Source organism: Oxyura jamaicensis, chromosome 4 (genome assembly GCF_011077185.1).
Source record: "Oxyura jamaicensis isolate SHBP4307 breed ruddy duck chromosome 4, BPBGC_Ojam_1.0, whole genome shotgun sequence".
Lineage (NCBI taxonomy): Eukaryota > Metazoa > Chordata > Aves > Anseriformes > Anatidae > Oxyura > Oxyura jamaicensis.
In genome coordinates, this window is record NC_048896.1 from 10244958 (window position 1) to 10270663 (window position 25706).

The following is a 25706-nucleotide window of genomic DNA, read 5'->3' on the forward strand; positions in this document are numbered from 1 at the left end:
CCTTGCTGCCTTGCAGCGCTTCCAGTATTGTTCAAAGGCCAGGAGCACAATCTAGGAAAAGTCCTGCCACCCTTCAGTATTTCAGCTACCAGAGCGTCTTTGGAGGATCAGACAGCACTGTGGTTACGGGGACAAAAGTCCATCCATCTTAACGATTTATTACTATCGTCAGTGAAGCTCTTATGACAGGGTAGTCTCAGAGATTTTACTGAGGAGAAGCTTTTACCAGCATGCAAAACTAAGTCTTAGCTAAACAAACCCCAAAAGCCAGCTCATGAGGTTCCCCAGTGATAGCCTGTTAGCAGCTTGCACTCCCATTAACCCAAGAAGCAGGGACCAGGAGAACCAGCTTTGAAGAGGGAGATGTTTATCTGGGCTGGCTTCAGCTGGATGAGACTGTGGTTAAGAACCATTGCCCTGAGAGCCTGCTTGTTTGTCAAAGGGTGCTGAGGAAAATCACAGCACTCAGTAAGGCTGGATGTGAGAGTGGACTCAATATCTTAGCTTGTGTGGACACCCTTATTCAGAATTAAAGTGCATAATTCCATATGGCTTGCTTCACTGTGAAAGCCAAATGCAATAAGCTGAATGATCTACTTCCAGTCTAAGGAACTGTATTTAATGTTCCTCCGGCTTATACTGTGGACAAGTGTGAGTTGATTTTGGTACCAGAAAGAACTAGCCTAGAGCCTGAGGTGCTGTGTTCTCCCATGGTTCGGAAATTATGAAGAGAATTAGTACCCACCTACAGAGAACCTGAAAGCACATGAATGGCAAACCTCCCTTTTTATCTACCCGAGACTATGGAAGTTCATTTATTCAGAAATGCCTTTGTGTTTCATGGCCTCAGAATACATTTTCCAGGAAGTTTTAGGCAGCACATTAATAGTATCACATTTTGTGGTGATGTCAATCAAGACAAGTAGCCCTTTTCCTTCTCTTGGCACATTCCTGCATACAATTGCCACTCAATTACCACCAGTCACTTAATCAAGGATCCATTTTCATGCAGAAAGTGTGTTGCTGAGAGTTTTTTTTTTTTTTTTCCCCTTCTGTTTGCCTTGTGACTGCAATGGCTTGTAGACCGTTCTGTTAATGAATGGCACTCGATATAAATAGCACAACTCTTTGCCCTTTGGATGCATGAATTCACAATGTCGAATGCGCTTGCCTCTGTGGCTTAGGGCCCCGTTCTTATGACGTTCTGGATTTCACTCCCCTTTCCTGTATTCTCACTTAACAGTTCAGAAAACTGAGGCTTTTCTGTGTGGGCAGCAGGAAAACTAACCATCAGCTCGGGAAGCGTTTCTGCTGGCTGCTCATTTTCTGCTGCTTCTCTGCCTCTATCATTTTTTCACAGGGATTATTTTCAGGTAAATCCCCTCTCTGCTACTATCGAACCCACTAGGATCGAATAAGAAACGTCTTGCTTGTAGATCTTTACTCTCTTTGAAACACCGTATTCTTTCCTTTGAAGAGGCAAATCACTTAATCTTTGGGATCCCATTGGTTTCAGGTGGGTTGTTTTGGAATAAAGCTCACCCATACCCTGCTCAATGACAGCACTAGCAGTGCTAGCACAGCTACACGGGACACACCCCAACCACAGCACATCCATTTGTCAGCATAAAGACTAAGCAGTGGAAAATAAATGGTATTTTCAAGCCTCCATAACAAACAATATGGACTTACGAATTACAAGCTCTTTGAAGAGCTGACCGGTCCCTTTGCAAATGTTTCTAATTTTTAACATGCTGTTACTACCTGCCTGGTTGAAAAAATGAGGATGGAGTCCAATTGCTCCAGCAAGAGGTGAATATTCTTCACCAAAATCTTTTTCTTGGACATTTTAGACTTAGGAATACTTCCAAGGTGCTTTTCAAAGTAGAATTTAGTGGAGCCCTGTGAAGTGTTCTGGGCTGTGTGTGTTGATCCCATGCACGTCCACAGCCCTTTAATCTCCGTCCCCTGGCTAACCTCAGGGCATGCATCCAGAGAGGCAGCACTGGGCTTTCTGCTGCTTTTAACACAGCATGTTTGCCTTTTAATGACTTTACAGTTCGGCTACAGAAAAACACCCTCTCTGTTTGCTCCTTATCGTGGGGAGCAGGTGGCAGCAAGGGGCTGCATCTCCGCTGGGCTGGGACATCATATCCTGCCTGGTCCGTGTCTGCTAATGTCCCAGTATGGAATTACGCAGCCTGACAAAAAATGCCTTTGGAAAGCAGCTTCGTATGATATGTACAGACCATTTTAATGTATCCTGAATAAGGAGAGAAATAAGTAAATATCTGTCTTTCCCGGCAGACTTTTCCATTGTCCAGTTAGAGCCATGGGTGTCCCAGCTAGCTCCACCACTGCCTAACCTGGGAATTTATTAGGATATCTTACACGGGAATGCAGGCAGGATGAGGATAAAACTTAGGCGTTAATCATTTATTGTTGTCTAGGGGTGATGGCAGCAGATATGGGGCTCAGCTATTCAGCTCACCCCACTGCTGTACCTGGGCCTGCTGCAGTCCCTGTTGTGGTGCCATGACCTTGCAGAGGGAGAGAAATCCCGATGGATGCGGGGTTTGGCTGTGGGGTGCTCTGAGCCAACGTACCTGATTGTCATCTCCAGCTGAGAGTGACCAGCAAAGTCCACGGAGACACAACCCATCACATCCAAATGTATCTCGGACATACTGCCGAAGGTCTGCAGTTTCATCTCGTGCCTTGAGACAGGACCCCTGAGAGACAAGTCTCTTGTTTTTCTTGTGAGCATGAGAGGGAACAGCAGGAGCCCAGTTTTTGTTCCTTTTTTACCCATTCTCCTGGTCAGGACTCAACAGGAGCGGAAATAAATTAGAGACGATTAAGAGAGGGGGGAATGTTACGTGGGTGATGGACACACGCACAGCGTGGCTGATCAGCGATAATGGCAGCTGGGGAGCCACGAAGGCTCTTTGGGAAACTGCTCCCGCTGTAACCGTAGGGTGAAAAAGTCACGGCGAAGGCAGTGCGAGAAGGCAGCTCCCCCTGGCACGGCCCCGGGGCCAGCACGGCCTGCCGCTCACAGCAGAGCCCGGGCAGGCCGCTCTGGGGGGAGGCAGTGGAGAAAAACATATTTATCTTTGGGCACGCGCCCCCGCCAAACAATACTGTCCTCTGCTGAGCACCACATGCCTTGCTGGGGGGCAGCGGTTTCAGTCCGGAGAATTGCTGATGCTCCGCAAGAACAGGCAGATAAACTGGCTGGAGAGTGAAAAGGGAAGTAGATTCGGGGGAAAAAAAATAATTCTCTGTGCTGTGTAACTGAGACAGATTTTTCAAAAATCTGTGATTCAAAACCATTAACTAGAAAATTTTACCTGCATCATTGCCTTCAAGAGTGTTTACAAGCGCCTAGCACAGCGAGGCCATAGGGACAACGCTGAGAAGATCGGTACAATAACAAAGGCAGGGGTTCGTCTCGCTGGGGTCTGTAGGAGTGTATGTAGCTCCTCCCTTCAGACGGGGACATCTGACTGTCCCCAGAGCACCCATCATCGCTGCTGTACCAATAATAACAGCGTGTTGTGAAGAACTAATTCCTTTCCACTGGGATGCCGATTGCCCACTAGATGGTACTAAGAGAACTCAGCATCAGCTCCAAAATTGTTGATTAAAGTGCCTGCTGTCAATAACGTTTTCGGGCTCTGTGTGTTGTTAAAAAACCTCTTGGCTTTCCCGGTTTTTTGATCCATACCCAGCTTTATAAATAGGTGTTTTGTCCCAGTCAGTGTCAAGCATCATTAGTTATTTCAGCATGGGAAATGGTGTGATGCAGATTAAAATAACCAGCCTGGAGGCACAGAGAAAGTGCGTGAGCCGAGACTGCTGCTGTCTTTGCTTTAGACAACACATTCAACCCCCGTACAGAAAATGGCCCAGTTCCTAATGTTTTGTATGTTGGATCTTTATCAGACTTGGCTTTTATAGCTCCCGGAGGCTTTGGGGTATATGGAGGGCACACATCAGTGCCTTCCTCCCCGATAAATAGAGAGCATTTCATTGTGCCAGGCGAACCACGTCCCAAGAGGAAACGGGCTATTGGAAACATCACCTGTAGCTAGGAAACTGTTTGCACAGCTCTGACTTCCCCTGGGACTGGCGTTAGGCTTTCACCGGGCTCTGCCCTGCGAAGACACACGGGAGCAGAAGCGAGAGGCCACCCATGGTGGGCAGCACGCTGCCACCTCTTCCTATGCCAGACAGAGGCAGAAACCGGGCTGAAAACATGTCCTTTAGGGGCAGGAGGGTGTCCTGGGGGCACCAGAAGGACCACGCTTCCTCCAGCACGACCGCAGTGCGCAGAGCTGGTGATGAGGGGTTGGTGCTGCCGGATGCATGCCCCTCCTGAAGGTGAATTCATCCAAAACGCCCATTAACAGCACGAAACCGTGCCAAGTTAAACAGCTCATTTCAAACCTGCTGCTTCGTGGCTTCCTTCAGAGTCTGGTACTTCACCGCTGTGCAGTCCAGTGACGTCGCGGAGTCCTTAAGCTGTGCCCTTCCCGTGTGGAGATGCGTGCATTTCTATAGCAACAAAAGTAGGGGGTTTTGCTTGTGAACAGTGCTCGGTGTGGCTAGGAACAGCCACATTTCCACCAAGTTCTTAAAAAAAAAAAAAAGACACAAAGTGCTAGTTTGGATATTAAGATTAATATATTTAATCTTTCTTGTTTGTAAAACAAGACATAAATTTGTGTATATATATAATTTATATATTTTTATATATACTATATACAGACAATAAAAAAATTTTCCTGTGTATTAGACTGAGAGATTTATGGAGAAATGATATAGGCATAACAGGGAGCTTGAGGAAACTCAGAGTTTCATAATAGATAATTCACGGGGAAAAGAAAAACAGAGCTCCCAGTTGGCCTTCAGCATTATAACAGGCTTTGCCCACCATGGGCTGAAATCCGAATTGGCTCTTCCACCGAATATTTGCTACATGGTTCTTGAAAGCAGGAGGCAGGAGGGTGCTCTGTCCACACAGCAGGATCCTCTCTGCCTTGCTGACAGCAACAGCCAAAGTCCGGGGCAGCCGCGGGCCAGGGGACGTTATTGCACTCAGTAGAGGATGCGCGTGTTAAAAGCACATTGTGCATTTCCATAACTCTTATGGAAGAACAAGAGATTTCAAATGTGCGTATTTATAAAAAAATAAAATAACAGAGATGGGAAGTGATCGACCATACGGAGATCCCTGATCAGCCCTGTGCGCAAGGTGGGGCACGCTTGCGAGGTCTGCCAACCCTTCTCCCTCCCGACGGCCGCGCCGCGGGGCGAGCGCCGTGATCTCCCCTTCCAGCTGGAGATGGTGCGGGGGGAGGCGCGGGGAGCCCCGCAGCCCTGTTCCCCCCCGTGTGCGTGAAGTGCGGTGGGTGGCACTGTAAGGGCAATGCAACGCAGAACCTTGCATGTTCTCCTCCTCGCTGCGTTTTGGAGGGAGGGCGAGTGCGCTGAAGCACCAGTTAAGGCGGTCTGATCGATTGTTGTCTAGGAGCGAGGCTGGGAGGAGGGCGGGAACCTTGGGGCGTGGGGGAAAACAATTAGGAATCGTTTTACCATTCACCTGGAAGTAAAAAACAAACCAAAACCAACCAACCAAACCAAACCAACCAAAAAAAAAAAAAAAAACAACAACAACAAACAAACCCAAAACTAACCCAACTCCAAATAAATAACCATCACGTACTAAATAATGCTTCTCATGGCAGTCAGTCAGTCCAGTGGAGACAGAAAAAGGATCCCGGCCCCCTGGCGAGGAGGGCAGCTCCTTTGGCAGACGGCAGCAGCACTGCCTAGCTCAGGAGGAAGCCTCGCTTCAGACCAACCTGATCTGGGGCTCCTCTCTTACGGGCACTGTGAACGGAAGCAGGAGAGGGTTTGGGCTGAGCCTCTGAGGCATGGGCCTGACCTCTGGAGAATGGCGTGGAAGAGGCCTCCTCTTAGCTGCCAGCCCAGCTTCTGGCTTGCAATGGTCACAGGTCAATCCAGGTCTCTGCAGGCTTTCTACCGTGGACGTGGCCATCCAGCAGGGGATGGCGAATGGCTCCCTGCTCCCACACATCCAGCTATTGCCTTCTGCGCAGGCGGTGCCTGTGCTCAGGACAGGGGCATCGCTGCATAAGCTGAGAGAGTAGAGCCCGTGAGGGGGACCGAGCCCTGTCCCAGGATCATTGCATCCTCCCCGTGCTAGGGCTTCCCGAGCCCTAGCACAGCAGCAGAGGGGAATTTGCATCCCAGAGATGCCTTCTGCTGCTCATGACATTGCATCTCTGGGCCAGGAAGACCCTGGAGGCAGAAGATCTGTTTACGTGGCAAGACACTGGTTTGGCTCCAGCTGGACCCCTGCCCAAGTGAAGCCGGGAGATCTCCCCTCAGTTCCTGCTAACTGCTGGCCAGCACGCACCGTGGCAAAGGGAGACAGTGTCAGGTCTTTGCACTAGGGAGGCCCAGAACCACACGGAACCAGACTAGCGTGGGGACGGGGTGACGATGCCTCCGTCCCTGACAAGCCAGTCACTGACAAGCCAGCATGGGAGAGCAAGCAGAGCAGCTGCTTGAGACCCCTGACAAGCTGGCTGTGCAGCTTGCATCAGGGCACGGCTTTACCTTCCAGAACACCACCAACACAACCATCCCTTCTGCAGAGAAATAAAACGATGTCTTTTCCGCCGCAAACCCCACCGGACGGGGGCTTTCCCTGCAGACACACATCCTCACCAGACTCAGGCGACACGAGAACCACCGACACAGCCCGGCACACGCTGGCTTGTTGGCTTTCGGAGCTGGTTTACTTATTGATCAGCGTCTTTAGGGAGCGCGTGAGCGTGCTCATAACAGTGGCCACCGTGGCTGACTGGCGGGCGAGCTGCTCCACGGTCTGCTGGTGGCTCAGCGTTCTGGCCGTGGACTCCTCGGCAGCCCTCAGGAGGAAAGTGTAGTTTCTCACCACTTCCTCCACCTTGGTCAGCAGCTCTTGCCGCTGGGACTCGGAGCGCACGATGTACACCAGCCTCACAAACGTCTCGATGAGGCTGCTTAGCACCTGGAAGCTGCTTGTGATGGCCGAGAGCATGTGGGTAGGGCTCTTGTCCACGGCTGCCACTCGGCGGCAGGACGCCCGGAACTCCTTGAACTTGAGGGCGAGCTCTTGCTTGTACTCAGCCAGCTGGGAGATGTACGGCTTGCAGTCCCGGGCATCAGGGCTCACCACGCACTGCCGCAGGATAGTCAGGAGCTCATTGGTATCCAGCTGCACTTGCAGAAAGCCGTTGGGCAAGCTGTAGGCATGGCCTCGAAGGGTGTTGATCTTTGCCAGGCTCCCCTCAAAAGTGGAGGTCCTTAAATCTATTTCCTGGGTCTGACTGTCATTGGGACTGCTGCAGGCTGTTGCATCGAGGACCTGAAGGGTCCTGCTCATGACCGGCACCATCTGATTGTCCAGCTTCATTCCCGGCAGTATCTGCATGGGGATGGAGTAGGACAGCTCATCTTTCTCGCTCCCATCATCTGCGACATCACATTTCCTGTAGTAGAAGCAGTACCGGATGGAGCAGCACTTCTCGTCCTCCATGTCTTCATCCCGCAGCTCTGCGGGACTTGGATACAACTCCTCCTGGACAGAGAACACCGCTGAACCTTTCTGGTTCTTTTTCTCCTGTGCTATTTGGACATAGGATGGGTCAGCCACTCCTGAGGCTTCCTGGATTTTGCTCTTCAAAACGGGACAAAGGATGCTGGGCTCAGGCTCTTTCTGAGGGCCTTTCTGCGTGGCTGGATAGATGTTTTGGTAGATGTCAGAGGACAGGGATGTCCTATCAGTCTTATCCAATTCACTAACACTGTAGCGGCGCAAGAGCTTCTTGTAGTGTGGAGCACCCATGCATTCCCCTCGGGAAGCACACGTTGTCAAACATGACATGCTGTTTTCTGGATCTGACCGGTAGTCCCTGGACTCTAAACTCGTAGATCGTATCCGCTTGCCTTTGGAAGGGCTGCTCATGCTTGTCAACCTAATCGCTCCTGCCTGCTTCTGGTCATCGGCAACTTTATCCCTCCCTTGCCTCTCCAGTTCTGGCATCACCATCGGTGGCCTCACCCCCCTACAGATCCGCTTGCAGTCACAGCTGCGCCTCTGCTCCCTGGACATCCCGGGGACTTTTTGGACAGGACTGCTCCTTAGCTGGCAGCTGCAGCGTCCAGGAGCAGGAGGGTGTAGATACTCCTGTGGTGGGAGGTCACTTTTGCTCTTTGGCTTGAGCAGCTCTTCCAGGAATTCTAGCTCGTACTGCTTCACTTTCTGCAGCTGGGCTTGCCGCTCGTCCGTCTCCTTCTTCAGCCGGGTAGGAAATGTTGCAGAGAACAGGTTCCTAAACCTGAAGGGAGCTTTGGGAGCTTTGGGTTTAGCTGGGACATCAATATCTGGTTGGGTCACCTCCAGGACCTTTTCTACTTTTTTGGAAGGCACGGTGCTGACCTGCAGGCTCTCAGACCTGGGCACTAGCTGGATTGGCCCCTTGGAATCCTCACTGGTGCTCCTGAAAGTGCTAACAGGTGACGGAGAGTGCAGATTGCTACTCTCAGCTTTTAAGGTCTTGGCTGAACTTTCCTGTTGCGTTTTCTCTGCTTGGTTTGAAGGAGCTGTGTGTTTCTGAAAAATGAGGTTCATGGTTTCCCCACCTGCCTTCTGCCCTGTTTCTCCACACGCTGCTTTTCCTGGGGCATCTCGACTCACTTTTTGCTGGTAGCTTTTAGAGGCAAAAGTCTTACCGGGCATCAATTCCTCACCTGCTGAGGTGAGGTGGAAAGCTTCAGCCTTACTGCTGTGAGCTTCTTTAGGACTTGAAGAAACTTCACTATGCTGCTGCTGAGAGAGTTGCTGCTGCTGCTGGCAGTTGCATAACGGCTCTGAAGTTTGTTGACTTCCTTTAAGTTTCAAGGGCTTGTTGCTGGCTGATGCACAGCTGCTGGTCCCGTTCACCTTCTTGTCTTCTTTTGAGGCTGCTGCTGCCTGGGGAGCTGAGCCTTGTGCATTTGCCACTTGCTGCAGAGCAGCTGAAATGATGGCTGTAGTCACGCCACTCTTTTGATCTGGGAGGAGCTTGGGGCTCGGCTTAACCTCTTTGGTCATCTTCTCTTGTAGATCCTGTGCCTGCTCCCTGCTCGGGGCTGCTGTGGCATGCAGAGATACCTCAAAGGCAGGTTTTGTGTGGCCTGCACCTTTGCATTCAGAGCCTGGCGCTGGAGCCCCCCTGTTCTGCTCACTCAGCAGGGGGGTCAGCACCGGCTGGACAGCCGAGCCGTAGCTCCGCTCAGCATTCTGCTGCTCCTGTTTGCTCTTGCAGTTGGTAAGGTTGGGGCTTTGGTGAGAGAAAGCTGGCTTCAATGAAGAGTTTGGCTCCTGGCGGCTGAGGGCATATGGCGTGGTGAGAACAGCCTGGGCTGCACAGCTCTGGATTCGGAAAGGCAAGTCCTTTCTGGCCAGGAGGTTTTCTTTGTTGATGTGCTGAGCAAGGAAGTAGGCTGCGTTCTGATGCTGCTTCATAGCAGAGACCATCTCCGAGACATCGGTTAGCTCTGAGGAGTTGGTCTCGTGGCCAGAATCCAAGGATGACTCAGGCGTGATGGCGGCCAGAACAATAAGACCTAAGGAGGAACACAAAGAAACCCCACAATAATGCTCGTGCCACACCACTATAGGGAGGAGAGAGGAACCCAGTGAAGCAGAAGGGTCCTAGGAAGGCAGGACACAGCATCCCGTTGGAGAAAATTCAGTGACTCTTCTCCCAGCTAAGAGTTAACGCATTTAAGAGATCAGTTGTCAGCACTGAGCTGGCTTGCTGGCTCAATTCAGCTCTTGGCCCAGGAAGAGGTCCTGGGAAGGGTTCCAGTGTCAGTGAGAGCAGGGCTGCAGGGAGTTCTCTGGAGCAAGAAGGGAAATCTGGCAAGAGCTGCTCCGACACAGGGAGCAGGGTGACCGAGGGAGGGAAGAGGGGCTCAGGGCTGTCCTCCGGCCGGCTGGAGCCAGAGACACCCACCCGGCTGCAGGCCTGCCCCGTGAGGGGCTCGCACCGCAGGGCCTGGGGGGACCTGCAAAGGCTGAACGTGCTGACGGGGTAGGGCTGCAGCCAGGAGGAACTGATGCTCGTGGCATTGGTTTGTGAGCACCTCAACATGGCACGTGGAGGTGTGGGACAACCAAGGGACTTCTTCACCTACCGCCACGGAGAGGAGCAGCCCCACCTCAGGCTCTGAGAAGTCTTCTGAGCAGGCTCTGGTAGAGCCTGCTGCCACAACTTAGCTTCCACTGCAAGCAGCTCCACAATCACTTACAGGACGGGAGGAGGAGAAAAAAGGGAAGGATGCACCACAGGGAGGAAAGGTTGTGGGGAGAAAGAAAGGCACGGCCGCTCCAATACCTGCTGTCTGTTGCGGCGGGGGATGCGGACAATCCTCTGAAGCAGCCAGGGCTTCCAGCGCCTGCAGGGTGGACACCAGGGCATCGTCCAGCTCTTGGGCATGGTCCCGGACCGTCCGCGTTTGCACGCTGTCTATCAGCGTGACGGGGATCTCGTCGTAGAGGATGCCGCAGAGGTGCCGGCCCTGCTCCTGGCCCTGGGCGGCCGCCCGGCGCTTGGGGTCGTCCTCGTCCGAGCTGTTGTCGCGGAAGCCGGGCGGGGGGGCGGCGATGGCAGGGAGCAGGGACGTCGTCTCGTCCTCTTCCTCATCGCTGCCGGGAGGGGGAAGAGACATCAGGTCCACCATGTTGTCACGGGCGCCGCCGGGCTTGCCCGCCTTGCGCAGGGCCAGCCGGCTCTTGATTTTGGCCTTGCAGGACTCGCAGTAGAAGTGAGCGGCGTCGCCCCGCGGGTGGGTGTCGATGGTGTGTGCCCGGGCCCGGCTGGCGTGCCGCTCTCGGTCGAGGCCGTCCGGGTCGTGCTCGTTGGCAGCCCCGTCATAGCCTTGGCCAGAGCTCTTGGAGGTGGGGTCGGATTTGGTCCTGGGACGAGTTTCCTCGAAAAAGATCAGGTTTTCGTTGATATCCGTCCTGCTCTCTCTCTCCTTTCTCTGCTCTCGCATGTGCAGGTAGCAAAAGCTGACGAGCTCCGAGTCCGAGGCCCTGGCCGCTCGAGCCCGGGCCTCGCCGGGGCTGGCGGCGGGGCCACCCACGAACCCGCTCTCCTTCTTTCCCGTGTGCCCCGTGGGCCGGTGGAGGTTGTGTGCGTTGATGTAATCTAAACCAAAACCACAACACAGCGTCACGAGCAGCACCGGGGAGAGGGGAAAGGAGGATGGGAAAGCCGCTGCCCGCCCTGGAGGAACGTCCATGTGCTCTCTGCCCTCAGTCCTGCACAAACACGGGGCTGATGGAGGCTTTGTACGCCCGGCACCTGCCCTGGCCTCCCCACTGAGCGCGGGGAGGAAAGGGCCGTGCCCTGAGGGGCACCACGCAGAAGCCTCCGGGGGTTGCCCCGAGCCTGGGGGCTGAGCACAGCTCGCACCCGGCTCAGCTCGTGCCGCGAGCTCCTTGCTCTGCTGCTTGAGGAGAGCCCGCGCAGGTTGGAGGAGCTAACGTGCCTTTTTTCCTAAATCAATAAAAAATGGATTCCCATTAACAAAGAGCTATTGGAAGCGGTTTAGTGAGGCCTTTACGCGTGGCTGGGGCATGGTGATGGCTGAGGCCAGAAGAGCCTGCGGGGTGGCTCACTGGGATGTAGGAGCAGCTGAGCTTCAGCCAGCAAAAGCCCCACAGCACACTGACTGAGCACACTGCCTCCCCCATCTCCAAAATGATTATGTGTTACAGAGTTCAATCATATAAATTTTATAAAGTTAAATATTATGACATTTATACGCATTGACTCTGACTTTTTATTTTTTTTCCGTCTTCTTTTTTTGGCTAGGAATTAGATCATTAACATCCTGGACCTGCAGCACAACCGATCGCTGCCCTTTTATAAATAGCCTTTAGACACCAGCAAGATCATGTTGTTTCTCCCTCTCCATCTCCCTGCCCGCCTCAGTTTTAGACTAGATGCAGCAAATTCCCTTAACCTTTCCTGACAGGTCTGTTTCCTAACTGCATCAGCTTGCTTTCTGCTCCCAGCTGGACTCCATCCAGGCTGGCTACCTAAGCAAACATCTTGTTTCTGTGCTGCACAGCAGCGACAGAGAGAGGGAGCAAGATCCCGTGCTGGGAGGCAGGAGGAGGGCTGCCCAGCACAGCCAGTCCCAAAACCTGGGCATGCAGATGCTGCTTCGCGAGCTACTGGTGAGACTCAGAGGGTAATGGGAGCAGCACGCCTGCATGCACAGATGAGGACCTTCAGCCTCAGCCTGCTATTTAATGGCAGTTATATGGCAAGAAGGAATTACTGTCACCCTTTGTGCGTAACGTTGGCCATACCAAGCCGTTTTACTTAGCCGTTTCTTCAGCAAGCCCAAAGAAGGCTGCTAAACACGGTGCACTAATGCTCTGCTCCTGATTAAGCATTTCCCTGGGATAGCCTCCTCTTGGCCCTCCCTGAGCAAGGCAAGCAGCTGAAATACTGCTTGAGCTTCTGGCCAGTGGTCCGGCCCTCCAGAGGGGTGTCTGTCTGCATTACAGGCTGAATTGTGCAGCTGTGCCGAGAACGGGTGCCAGGGGGATGCAGGCTCCATCTTACAAAGTGTAAATTAAATCAAATAAATCCTAATTAAATTCATTAGCTCAACAAATTGGACAATTTGTCTCCCAAAACACACGTTCGTATTATACTGTTCATCACCTGCAATGCTAAAAACCTAATCTAAACAATCTCTCTCTCATTTGTGGACGTACTGGTGCTCAGGAACACCAGCTGGGTGACTGAACGCTGGGACGACACCTTCGGCAACGGGCTGCAGGGACCAAGGCGGAGGAGAAAGGATCATCCGTGCAGACCTGCAGCTGGCCAGAGCTCATGTACACCAGCCTCCGCCAAGACTGGCTTTTGTTGACTGGCCCACGTCGAATCAGGGCCTGCTTCTGAATGAGGCCAAAACCATAAAATCGGTAATCCAGCTGCTTTCTCTGGAAGAGAAAGTCCTGGCGAGGAGCTGAGATAGCGACCTGGGCGCTGCTCTGCTACCTGATGCTCAGGGAGTGCGGGGGGAGGAAGGGGCAAGGAAGGCAAATTGTCCGTGCAGCTATGGCAGGGGTCTGTCGTGCGGCTCCGCAGGGAAACGCCGAGAGAGGGATTTGAGGGATTTAACTGACAGCATCTGGACGGAGCGTGCATTTCTAAACAGGACTGCAGTTCAGCAGGAGGGTTTAATGGGCCTCCAGGCAGATGGATGTACTCCGCTTCTAGACAAAAAGCACAGGCCAGGGCTTGATGTCATGTTTAAGATTCTGGCACAGCCTGCCTGCAGCCTGGGAAGTCAAAGGCTGGGAGAACTTGATTCATCCCAGTGGGGCTTTCTTATCGTTCCTGCAGAGATGTGCTAACAACCACAGCCCCAGCCAGCTCCTGGTGATCTGCTCAGCTCCTGACAGCTCAGCCTGCAGCCGTGGCAAGACCACAACTACTGGCAGGCTTTGTTTTCTCAACACAAATTATATTCACCCCTCCTGAACGATGCCTGAGCAGCTGGGCTGAGTGTGCTGGGTCTGCTTCACTCTGCTGGCCAGAGAGGTTTTTACTGTGCCCCTGAGGACAGCCCAGGCCCCCCAGAGAGGGGACAGCTCTTCAGTACGAAGAGCATGGATCCAGTGCTCCACCACTGCGCTACCACACCGTCACTCCCCTTCACTCTCATTCCAGCCCCCACGCAGAGTGACACTGGTTTCTTGTGACTGTCAAGAAAAAGGTAAGCAAGACCTACCACACATTTTGGTTCAGGCCATGCCTTGTATTATGAAGGGAGGGAGCGCTCTGATGACACCGCTTAGTTTGGAAGCACCCTTCACTCATACCAAACGGGGCTGGGTTTATGCAGGGCACCCAGAGCAGAGAGCACGGCGGCAGCTGTTAGTGAGATGGGCGGGTGAAGACGCAAAGGAAACCATGCTCATATACTCACAGCAACATCACCTGCCAGGTCTTTCCCTGGGTGCGCTGAGGGTGCTGGAGGTGCCTTCCCGATTCCTCCTGAGCGCGTCCTCCCGCTGGTGCCAGCTCCGTGTCCGGGTGCCCTCCTCACACCTCAGAGACACCAGGTCCTTTCCCCAGGGGCCCTGCTAGCTCTTGGCACCTCCTCTGACTACACCCATCTCCAGGGGACAATTTTAGCACCCCAGCAGCTAAACTGAAGGCCCCTCTCAGCTCTTGGCTAAGCAGGGAGGGCACCTCCGGCCTCCCCACACACTGCAGTGGGAAGCAGCTCCAGCCACCGAGCCTGTACTTTGTGTTTCCCTGTACCAAACGTACTCAATGTGCACACCCTGCATGGAGTAATGGCACGTAACTCAGGTTTGGCTCCTGTCTGAAATCCCTCTCGGCGATAACTGATCATTTTGAAGGTGACTGACAGCTGAAATCTGTCCTCGAGGAACAGAGCATCGCTGCCTGGTGGGACACAACCTGTCCTGAGCTGCTGTGCCCGGAGCAGCGCTCTGCTCCCTGCAGCAGGCTGGGTGGCTGGAAAGCCCACACACCCAAAGTTCCCCCCGATGTCGTAAATCAGCACAGTAACCACGCTTTCAGAGCTGGCAGAAACGGCCATTATACAGCCAGGGACTGTGACTGCAAGCTCACGCTTGTTTAAGTGAGAGCTTCTGCAAAGCGAGGCCTCGCTCCGCTGTTCAGAGGGGCTGCTGGTGCTGCAGGGGGACCAGGACAGAGGGAGATGCCCCAGGAACCACCTCCTTCCTACCACAGCGGGGCCCCGGGCGGAGGGAGGTGGCTGGGAAGGGGCTCGCAGGGAAAGCAGAGGCTGAACCGTACCTGCCTTGATAATCTGAGGCGGCGGGGGCTGGCTGGGGGGCCTGGAGAATATCATCTTCTTGGAGTCCACCAGGAGACGGCAGTAACCTGCGATGAGGCAGGCGAAGTTGGTGGCTTCAGGCCACTCCATCAGCAACACCAGCGGCTGGAAGGCAAGAGAGGCACAGCGCGTGAGGGCAACGCGGCTCGCCTGGCGCCGGGCCAGTGCTCCGAGGGGCTCGTGCTAGGGTAACTGGTGAGCTGGCTGGAGATTTAGCTCCCACACAGGAAGAAAGAGCCACGTGCACGTCCTCGCTGCAGATTACCCAACAAATCTCCGGGCCTGACAGAGCCCCTCGCTGCAGCTCCGACTCCCTGCTTGCCGACTCCTCTAAGGAAGATGAAAGAGGAGAAAGCTGCCGTGCGCTCCCCGCAGGGTTCAGATGATTTGTGTGCGTCCCGGTGTTCTAAGCCTACCTACGAGCACCAGGATTAAACAGCAGGCCCTGGGGAACTCGCCGAGTCTGGGTAGTGTCCAGCTGCCAGAGCCCCTGTCTCACTGCAGGCACCACGTCGCCCTCCCATACACCGAGGCATCTGCTTACAGGAAGCTGCAGAAGGGGCCAAAACCCATTACGGGCTCCCTCAGCCACCGCTCTGAGCCCATGGATCTTATTTAAACCCAACCCTTTGGAAAATTCAATTTGTGCCTAGGAGCAGATGGCGTCTTCTGTTTTAGGAGAGCATTTATTTGCACGCTAAAAAAGGTCTTTGCTTTAAAGAGAGGAAAAAAACAGGCACGATGTGAGCACCACATACAGCCTCACCTCGCAGGCCAGCAACAGGCACCGGGACTGCCCCATGCCTGGCTTCTCCCAGAGAGCTGTTCAAGCTTCCCACCTCGGGCTCCTCGCGGGAAGGACGAGCCCAGCAGCACAAACTCTGGCTCTTGCATCCCTGTGGATGCTCTCCAGCAGCACCCAGCCCCGGGGGAAGAGGCAGCCACCTCAGAGACTTGTCCCCTTCCTGGTGCCACCGTGCCTGCTGGTGGCATGGGCAGGGCCCTGCTGCTCCTGCAATGGCCCCTCCAGGGCTCACAACTCATTTACCACATCCAGGGCCAACCAAGCCCATTTTAAAACCACTTCAGCCCACGCAGCGTGAGAAGCATTAAAGCCATTTTCATTTGCTTGTTTTCTAACCGCGGGAGGTTCCCGGCACCCGCTGGTTGGCTCTGTGCTCTGCTCAACGCTTGTTTTTCTAAGTCACAGCGCAAACCCTGCCCCATTCTGGCACAGGCAGACCCTTGCAGCATGTCACGCTCTGTCCGACACATCGCGATAAACCTGGGTGAGAGGCCACCAGCCCCGAGCCACCCCAGCCCCTGCCAGGGGCTGCTTCCTCCTTGGGCAGGCGTAAAGACGTTCCCTCCCCAGCTGCGGCGTGGCACTAGGACAAGAAATAACCTGACACGCAAACAAACTCTGCTGAGAGGCTTTCTGCATCACGGCGAACAGACTCGAGGTGACACGGAGCAGAGGGAAAGCATCAAGAAGGAGAGGAGGGACGGAGGAGGCCCTCCACACAGCTCGCATCCAGCGGTGGGGAGAGGGGTGCCAGCTCCTAGCCCAGCCTCAAGCTTGACGTAAGTGATGAAAGGTAACCATGTGTTCCAGCTCTGCCATATGAAGCATCCTTAAAACAAGGGCTAAGCCTTCTTGTTTTTCTTTTTTTTTTTTTTTTCCAAGCCATCTGTTGAATAAAGAGACATTTGCACATTTTTTCCCCTCTGTTATGCAGCAGTGAGGGTTTGAGTGCGAGCAACAAGAAACGAAGCAAACACCAAGGTGAGAGCGGCAATGCCTGGTGATTATCCACTGCTGCGTAATTAAACGATCCTTGAGTCTCAGGATGCTCCACCTCACCCAGGAATGGACCGTCGGGTCCTGCTGGCCACCAGCAGCCCAGCGATCAGCCCGCCTGCCCGCAGGGAGACCAGACCCGGGCAGAACAGCCCCGACCGGCACTTCTTGCCCACGACTAAAACACAAAGCACGCCAAAACGCTGTGAGGTCCCTGCCAGGTCTCCGAGCAAGCCCAGCCTCCAGCCTAGCCCCAGCAATCAGCGCCTTGCATGCCGGAGTTAATTGTAGCACGCTGCTCTGAAAGGGATAAATCTCAATGCTGATTAACATTACAGCTTAGCGAGGGGTCCCTGATAAAATTACTCTCGCTCCCTGCCAAGCGAGTGGTGTGAGAGTTCCTCGGGAATTGTCAGGCATAAAAACGCTGTTATTAGGGAAGCCGCTCATCGGCTGGGCAGCGCCAGCCTGAAGCCTTCCACCCTTGCCGCTCCGCTGCCTTTGGGACTTCTGTCCCGGCGACAAAGCGCACTGGAAGTGGCCAGCAGGTCTGGGAACGGCTGGTGGGGTGGAGAGGCGAAGAGGCGAGGTGATGGCAGAAGCCTTGCTTCCTTTGGAAATGAGGCTACAGCGAGGAGGTGTGATGAGCGGCAGCTAACAGAGACGTTATTTTAAGGCTCCAGCAATCGTGGTCACCCTGTTCCAAGCAGGCAAGGAAAATGAGATCTTACAGAGACAGGCAGGCACAAGCGAGCTAAGCAAACATTTACACTCCGAACAGTTGTCTGAAAAATTTCCAGCTAACGTTGCTAAGGCTTCGACATCGTAAATTCGGGGCAGCTTTGCAGGGAGCTGCTCTAAGAGACAACGATGCGGGACTGTTCTCTGTGCTTTGGGCTTTGGTGGGATACCAGTGTCCCGTGGCAAACCGGATTGACCTTGCCCTTGAAAACCTGCGAGGGAGAGGGGACACTGGTGGGCAGCTCCCCGGGGCTGGGACTCACGCAACGTCCCTGCTCCCACGGCGATGTTTTATCTCCCTGGCTGAGCTCCAGGAGGTCCGACAGCAAGGCAGCAAGCTGAACACGTGTGGCTTTTCACAGGTTTTCTAAATGCAAAATGCAGTGCCTCTGTCCCAGCGGCTGCGCAGGAGCTGGGAACACCGTGGGGAAGAGGGGAGGGAGCCGAGGACAGGCAGGAACCGGCGCATTGTGCAGGTAGGGCTGAAATCGAGCAGAAAACGAGAGGAAAGGTGAGCGCTGTCGGGATGCTGAATGAAGCCACGGGGACCAGGCTTCAGCAGTCCCACTGCTGCCAAAGCAACATGCCTTGCCATGAATTATGTGTTAAACAGAGGAAAAAAAACACCACGGGTGGTGCACGACACAAAGTTTTGGAACACCAGATGCACAGCGGGATGCACAGGTAAGGGCTCATCTCAGACCTACAACAGGCCAACGTGAAGAGAAGCCAATATTAAAGAGAAAGCTCTTCCTACCTCTACATCCGTAACACCAGCCTGAAATTATTCATGTTTTGATCTTTCACTCACACTGGTTTTCTGGATTTTCTAGTCCTAATGAGCAAAGGGCATTTTTTCACTCAAAGTTTCCTGCTTAGCAACCAATCTCGCCGGAAAGTAAAATAAAATACATTTATACTGGATAGGAGAGAGGAGTTTTGCATTAGATCATTAAGGATATAATGCTTTTTCTGTTATGCACTGCCTTTAAATCAAACCTCGATGTCCTTCTGAAGGGTATTCTCCTGTTCAGACAAAGGTGAAGGTTTCGTAGAAGAACACCTGGATGAAATTTTATGGCCCCGGTTATGTTAGAGGATGTTACCAGTCCTGATATTTAAATTAATTTATGACCTGATCTATGCATGCTCTACCCCTTAAGCTTATGTGTATTTCCTTTTAATCTCCTCTCTTCATCATGCACTTTGGGTCTTACACTGCTTCCCTTCATGCGGCGCAGGAGAAAGCTGGGACATGAATTTACATAATTTATGTTCCCTGGCTTACCTGAGGTGTTCTGCCAAGTTTATATTTAATAATATAGGCCCCGGGGCCTAACAAGACAGCAGTCAATTTTTCACGTGCACCCGACCTTTCCTTCCCTCCCTCTAAGCGTTATTAACTCAAGCTCTATCGATACCGGGCTTGTTGTGATTAGGAGCATTATTCCTCATTTGCTGATCAATACAGCTCCTGCCTTGGGCTGCAGCACATCTGCAGGTTTCGCAGCGGTGCTCTCGTTCGTCGGGATTTCAGCGGCTGCCCCTTCCGTGGGATGATGTCCCTGCTCCCTGCATGCTCTGGAAAAATGGGGGGCTGCTTTTGGCACCCTCTGCGCCTCCCGTTTGCTGACACCAGCCCTCGGGGTGCACGAGCTCGCAGCACCGTTGTGCTGTGCCCACCCCCGTGGCACCGGCTACCTGGGGTCTGTTTGGTTGCTCTTTTTTTTTTCTTCTTAATAAACGAATCAAAGTTGGCTGTGCCGGCTGGGTAAGCTGTCCCCTCCGCATGCTGCCTGCATCTCGTGCTGCTGGCCGGCTCCCAGCCCCTCACCGGGTGCCCGGGGCTGGCGCTGCTGCGTGCCCTGCATTCGATCATGCCCCGAAGGCTCCGCGTGCCGGAACGGCACCTCCCCGCCCCGACGCCGAGACAAAGAAAATCTCTCATGGTGTTTCAGAAAGGCTTAGCGCAAAGAAAACTAATAAGATTAATTTGGCTTCAGGAAACAGCTTCTGGCATCAATCTAGAGCCGTGGAAGAGATCCGACAGCTCCAGTCACTGCTTGCACGAGCAGGAGCGGTGCTGGCCCCGCCTGCCCAGCATGGTGGGACTCCCTGGGGTTGTCACCCCATCACCACCTGCCCTGGCACACACTGTGCACCCCCCTGCACCTCCTGTTTCTGCGGGGAGAGGGGGCCGGGCAGGAGCTGCGTCGCTCCCCGGCAAGGTGAGCAGGCTGCAGCTGGACATGCGCGGTGCTTTTATCTCTGTCCCTGCCTGGAAGCACGCCCGGGGCCCCCGGGATGCCGAAATCGATAGCCAGATTCCAGGCGCGGCAGCAGCAGCCGGGGACCTTTCTGAATTAATTTTCCCTTTGTTTTCCTGTGCTGAGCCTTGATCTCAGCTAAACTGCCGGCTGGCGGCAGGTCCTGCTGGGACACACGGAGCCAATTACCCTCGTGCCCGTGATTAAATGGCGTGGGCTGGCAGCCAGCCCAGGACAGCTGCTCCCTGCAGACACGGGGACGCTTCCCGCTGCGGGCGCTCCTCTGGGCTCGGCTGGGAGGTTCGGCTGCCCCCGGGCTCCTCTTCCAGCCCCTTTTCAGGGGTTTCAGAAGCTCCTTGCCAATATTAATTCTGTCGTAATGAAAAGCTTAGCGGCGTGTAGCTGTGTAGAGCAGGAAGGAAAGATGCTTCATTTGAAAAGGGTTTTCAGCAAGAACGTAACCTTTGCATCTGCGGGAACCGCCAGAGCCACGTGGGCAGGGACGCAGCTGGTTGGAGGCTCTGGGCTGGATATGGGGGGCAGCTCTGATGTCGCCAGCTGCCACCACGTCCTGACGCAGGAGCTGGGAGGAGCGTGGGGAGCCTACGAGCTCCAGAACCAAGGCTCAAGCCCAGCAAGTCGGAACAAAAACCCTTTCCGGACCAGCAGCAGAGACCTCGAGGCTTTTGGTCCCTGCGCCAGCCTCCTGCCACCACCTGGTCCCCCCCAGCCCCTCTGCCACTGCCGCAGTGGCAGCAAGAGAGCAAAGCAGAGGCTCTGCCTGGGTTCTGTACCCAGAACAGGCTGTCTGAAACACCAGCTGAAGAGCGGGATGGAAAAGCTCCAAAACTAAGCTATTACTGCCCGGTGAATAATTTATAAGACAACCACCACTTCTTTTCCTCCTGAACTAAACACAAATGGTTTGTGATCTGCTCAGGCTCGCTTGTTACCTGGAAATCTTCCCCAGCTCCCTCCTGGCAGGCAAGTCTGGGCTGCAGAGGCAGGCGAGGCTGTTTGGGTGGCTGAGGGCTGCTCCTCGTCCCCATCCCTTTTTTAACCCTTAGGATCAGCAATAAACCTGGCGTGCAGAAATCCAGCCCAGCCTTTGCGCACCAACCCCATACCCATGGCTCAACATCTGCCGTTTCCACAGTAACCCAGCAAGCAGCTGCGGCAGACACGGCACAGGTTTGGGCTGGCTCGCCTCTGTCCCAGCCTTTGGAGGTGCCCCCAGGCTGGCACCCCCGGTACAACCCCAGCCCGGGGACCCTCACAGCCTCCCCCTGCCCCGACGGGCTTGGGGACGTCGTGTGGATTTGACCAGAGGTCCCCAGAGGGGTAGGACGCGGAGGGGACGGATTTATTTGCCACCCCGTGTTTTAGCCAGCGACACGTTCTGTACAGGGCCGTCACTGCAGGAAGCAGATTAGCGCTTCAAGGTAACGGTCTCGGTGCCAGCTTTTCTTAGCCAGCCTCATCCATCGCTGTCCTGCGTCGGATTAGCATACAGCTCGTTTTGGAGCACACATCCTGCCTTTAAAGCCCAGCCCTTCGGATAGCAGCAGCCTGTGCCCTGGCGGGGTGCTGCTGAGCCTCGCCCACGGGATGCTCTCCCCTCTCCAGAGGCACAGGGGGATTTCAGCGGCTGCAGGCAGCCGTCTGCAGTTTCTCAGGGAGATAAAGCCACCGTGCGTGCGTGCCCACGGGAAGGTGCAGGGAGTGCTGCCTTTTCTCAAGCGACTGGGAGGTGGCTGGAGAGGATGTGGAAAAGCTGCTCCTCCAGCAGGCCCAGTGCTGAAATCTGCCAGGAGAGGAGGCAGCAGGAGGATCCTAAACAACCCCCCGCCACTACATCTGCGAGGCTGCAGCTGAAATAGGGACCACAAGGCAAGGGCTGCAGAGAGGCTGAGACACCCCACGGGAGATGTGGAAACACAGAGGCAGCCAGAGGAGGAGCTCAGCTTCACTGAAGGGTTTAGTGGACCAGGCACCAAAGGAGTCAGGAAAGCTCTCAGCGTACTGCTGGCAACCCTTCTGAAGGGTTTGGGAATGGGGAGAGAAAACAGACTGAGAGGGCTGGGGAAGGGTGGCAGGGATGTGACCAGAAGGACTGCCACTGCACCACACATGAAGGGCACAGGAGGGCAGGGTGGTAACGCACAGACCCCAGGAGGGCATTTACACCACCGAGGGGCTTACTGGAGCCAGGGACACCCATCACCGGGGTGGACGTGGATCTCAAAACCAAGCCTGACACCCTGGTCCCAGCATTTCCAGTCCTAACAACCCCATGTGGCTTGGTGAGCTCCACCTTGTGCTGCTGCACAAAACCTCACCGGTGCCCTGCAGTGCCTGCCCCCACCCCAGCCACAGCGAGCTCCTCTCGCCCCAGCAGCCCCCGGACCCGATGCTGTCCCCTGGGTGCCTACCTTGGCGTCCAGGATGCTCGTCTCCACCCGGGCCACCCCCTGGTTCTCCCTGAACAGCTGGATCTTGCTGACCTTGCTGAACTCGGACAGCACGGTGGTCAGGTTGGTCTTGAGGTCGATGACGTGGCTGATGCCGTGCCGGGGGCCCACCAGCAGCGTGGTGGCCGGCTGCTTCTCGTCCTGGGCGCGCGGCCGCACGGAGAAAGGGAGACAGAGAGATGGACAGACATCAGTGAACACAGCCACGGGGGAGGGAGCGATGTCAGGAGCTCAGCCGGCTCCTGGTGCGGCCGGGAGCTGGGGGCAGAGGTGGCTGGCGGGGAGCAGCGGGTGAAGCTGGTGCCAGGCCCCCTCCCCGAGCCTCTTGCAGAGCCGGCAGCAGCGTGCACGGGGTGCCAAGGCTGTCTAAATCTCCAGCCCCGACCTGACCATCCACATGAAATATTCAGGCCTGCTGGTGTCACTACAGCAAAGTGAGAGCGTGTTACAAATCTGCCTGATCTGACATCGCCGCTGAGGGAGGGAAGCAGAGGAGGGAGTGAGGCAGTGAATGCATTTTAGACGAGAAGAAAGACTGAAGCCTTGACTGGAAATAGAGATCTTCCTTGTCCTGGCCTGCCCAGCGCGGATGCTCCAAGCCAGACCTGGGGGTGAAGAGGAGCTGGGCAGGCTGGCACAGAAGAGAGTAAGGAAATATTTTTTACTGCTTGAGTCTGTGGCTGGTATGGTTGAATACATGGTTCAGCTCCCAGCCCGGCTTGCTCAGCTGGCTCAGAGGCACAGCTCTGGTCTCAGAGATGAAACAAAAAGCTGGGGACCTCCACCAGAGATGATTTTCCCAATGCTACAGAGCCAGGCAGGGTTGGAGGCACAGCTCCAACCGCCCAGCACTTACGAGATAAAGCGTGGTTCTGCACCCACTTATTTCTTAGGAGCTCCGAGGCATGGCAGGGAGCAAAATCCATCACAGGCTGCAAGAAATCAAACCCAGGGGGTGAAGCTGGAGAAGCCAGGAAGCTGCCGAGCCCTTGGGTGGGGGTGAGAGGTGAGGATGGCGGAGGTGACACTTACATGGAGCCCCCTGGATGGGAGGTGGAGCGGGAGGGATGGAGATGGAGAGGTGAGGCAGGCAGCGGGGAGCCTTAGCAGGTCCTCCGTTCTCCTGTTTGGCTGGGTGGCTCTCCTCCTGCCATGGAGAAAGTGAGGTGGCTTGGGTGAGGGGTGGAGATGCCTCTGATGGAGATGAGGGAGGAGCGAGGTGGCAGCTTCGGGAGCCACCAGGCAGCGGTGGGGCTGGGCCACCACTCACGGAGATGGCAAGGCCAGCTGAGCTACTCCCTGCACAGACAAGCAGGGGACGGGTGGCCTTTGCCAAGGGTCACCCTCCTCTGAGAGGGACGGCAGGATGCGGCCAGCCTCCCTGGAGCTGGAGGAGGAGAGCAGAGTGCTGCAAAGAGTGTCCCAGCTGGATGGTGCGGACAGGGAGCCCAGGGGATGTGAGCACGAGCCTGGCACTACCGCAGCTTCACCGAGCAGATCACCTCGTCACCCAAAAGGCTGCCAAGAAAGGAGCAGAGCCCTGGCCCTGCAGATCCAACCTGCTGTCAGCAGGTCTGAAAGCTTATCTGGAGGAGCTCGCATTCCAGACAGGGCCTGGGAGGACTGAACAGATCGGGGAAGTGCACACAGAGCAGACACCCCTGCGGGAGCCACAGACATCTCCCCCAGCTCTCCCCCCGGCCGCACGCTCAGGACCGGTGCCAAACACCTCCCTGCCCGAGCCCCCGTACCAGTCCCACGGTGCTGAAGAGGACCCCGGCGAAGGTGGGCAGCTCGTTCAGGATCCTCAGGTACTGCAGCTTAGCCTGGGCAGCGGAGACCTGGGCAAACACAGGGCACGGGCCATCACCACCAGCGTGACACCCGCGATGCCACACCACCAGCACCGAGGTGGGGCCGGGCGGGCTGGTGGGCTCACCTTGGTGCCGCCGGGCTGGTTCTGGTGGGCTTTGAGCTGCTGCGAGAGGGATTTGCGGAGGCTCTTCTCCTTGACGAGCTGCAGCAGCGAGGGGGGCAGGAAGGGCTCCAGGCCCCACTCCTTCCTGCGGGAGGGAGCAGCCTCAGGTGGAGGACGGAGACCCGGGGCTCCCACCGCTGCTGGGGAGCCCTGCTTGGGGGGCAAGCATGGGGACAGGAGGGCAGAGAGGGCCAGCAGGCAGGGCTGCTGCCGGAGAGCATCCTCTTGCCGTGAGAGGGAGCCGGAGCTGCAGCTGGGTGTCACCGCCGCAGCAGTGACAGCCCTGGCGTGGGTCCCCGTGGGGAGGGGGTGCACAGCGGTGAGAAGGCCTCACCACCACGCGAGGTTTTGCTGGGCAAATCCCCAAAGCTTTTTTGAGGTTTCCCCCTCCCCACACCATGTGCCGCCTCCTTCCCTCCCTCTCGACAAGGCCACCCTGTGCTTTGTGTGGATTTAAGGCCCAGGAGGAGCCACAGCAGGGCTGAGCCACGGCCGCAGGGCTCGGTGGTGTGCTGGGGTCGCACAGCCACAGCGCTTCTTGCTTGGGATGCCAGGAGGGAAATCAGCCCGGCTTCGCCAGGGCATGCTCCTGGGCTCCCAGCACACATCCCCGCGGCCCCAGGGAGGTTGCCACACGTGGGTGTTGCAGGGCCAGGGACTGGGACTCACTCCACGTTCTTGAGGGACACCTTCTGGCTGGGCCGCGTGGCCGCCACGGTGATGTAGATGTGGAGGGCAGCCAGCCCCAGCAGCATCTCCGGCTTGGGGTCCACGCCGAAGCGCTCTCTGATCACGTCGTTGCGGCTCTGCGGGGTAGAAGAGGTGTCCTCAGGGAGCCGTGGGGACAGGGCACCCGGCACCCTCCTCATGAGGACGGAGCGGGCGCTGGGAGCACGTCCCGCCCCTACCTGGATGTAGAGGTACTCGAAAGCTGCGGGGTCGCGGCGCAGCAGCTCCACGGGGTCTTTGGGGAAGAAGCTGACGCGGAAGAGGCACCTCATGCCGTGGTAGTGCGTCCGCTGCACGACCTGGGGCCGGAGCAGATGGGGGCGGTGAGCCCACGGCACGAGTCCCACGCTCCTGCTTTCGGGGCAGGAGCCCACCCACGCGCCGGCACGCGGGGGCTTACGTGGGCCAGCGGCTGCTTGTCCTGGAGCAGCAGGAAGCGGTGGCTCTGCTCCGGGCTCGAGTACTCCAGGACCAGGGCGAAGTGCTCGATGTGCCGCAGGGACAGGCGGTCCTGCAACGTCACCATCACGTCCTGGAAAGGCCACAGACGGGCTTGGGTGCGGGGCAGCGGCTCCCTCCTTTCTGGGGCTGGGGGGGCAGCACCCGACCGACAGCCGCCTCATCCCAGCACCCAGGGCCAGGCCGGTGCAGGATGTGGCCCCATGGTTGGCACCCGGGAGGTGCTGGCTGCAGCACACATCACCCAGGGATGCAAGAGCCTCGCTATTACA

The 25706-nt window shown here is 55.7% G+C and overlaps 1 protein-coding gene across 1 annotated transcript in view; it reads right to left on the reverse strand.

Annotated features, from left to right (window-relative positions):
* Positions 1 to 4670: 4670 nt before the first annotated feature.
* FRMPD3 (FERM and PDZ domain containing 3) overlaps positions 4671 to 25706 on the reverse strand; it is a 44812-nt gene continuing 23776 nt past the window's right edge. Inside the window, exons 9-17 of the mRNA XM_035325315.1 lie at positions 25376 to 25507; positions 25155 to 25274; positions 24916 to 25052; positions 24208 to 24331; positions 24020 to 24109; positions 22230 to 22409; positions 14949 to 15093; positions 10461 to 11276; positions 4671 to 9687 (exon numbers count right to left, since the gene is read on the reverse strand). Of these exons, the coding sequence (XP_035181206.1) occupies positions 6833 to 9687; positions 10461 to 11276; positions 14949 to 15093; positions 22230 to 22409; positions 24020 to 24109; positions 24208 to 24331; positions 24916 to 25052; positions 25155 to 25274; positions 25376 to 25507 (4599 nt within the window). The 3' untranslated portion in view covers positions 4671 to 6832. The remainder of the gene's footprint in view (positions 9688 to 10460; positions 11277 to 14948; positions 15094 to 22229; positions 22410 to 24019; positions 24110 to 24207; positions 24332 to 24915; positions 25053 to 25154; positions 25275 to 25375; positions 25508 to 25706) is intronic.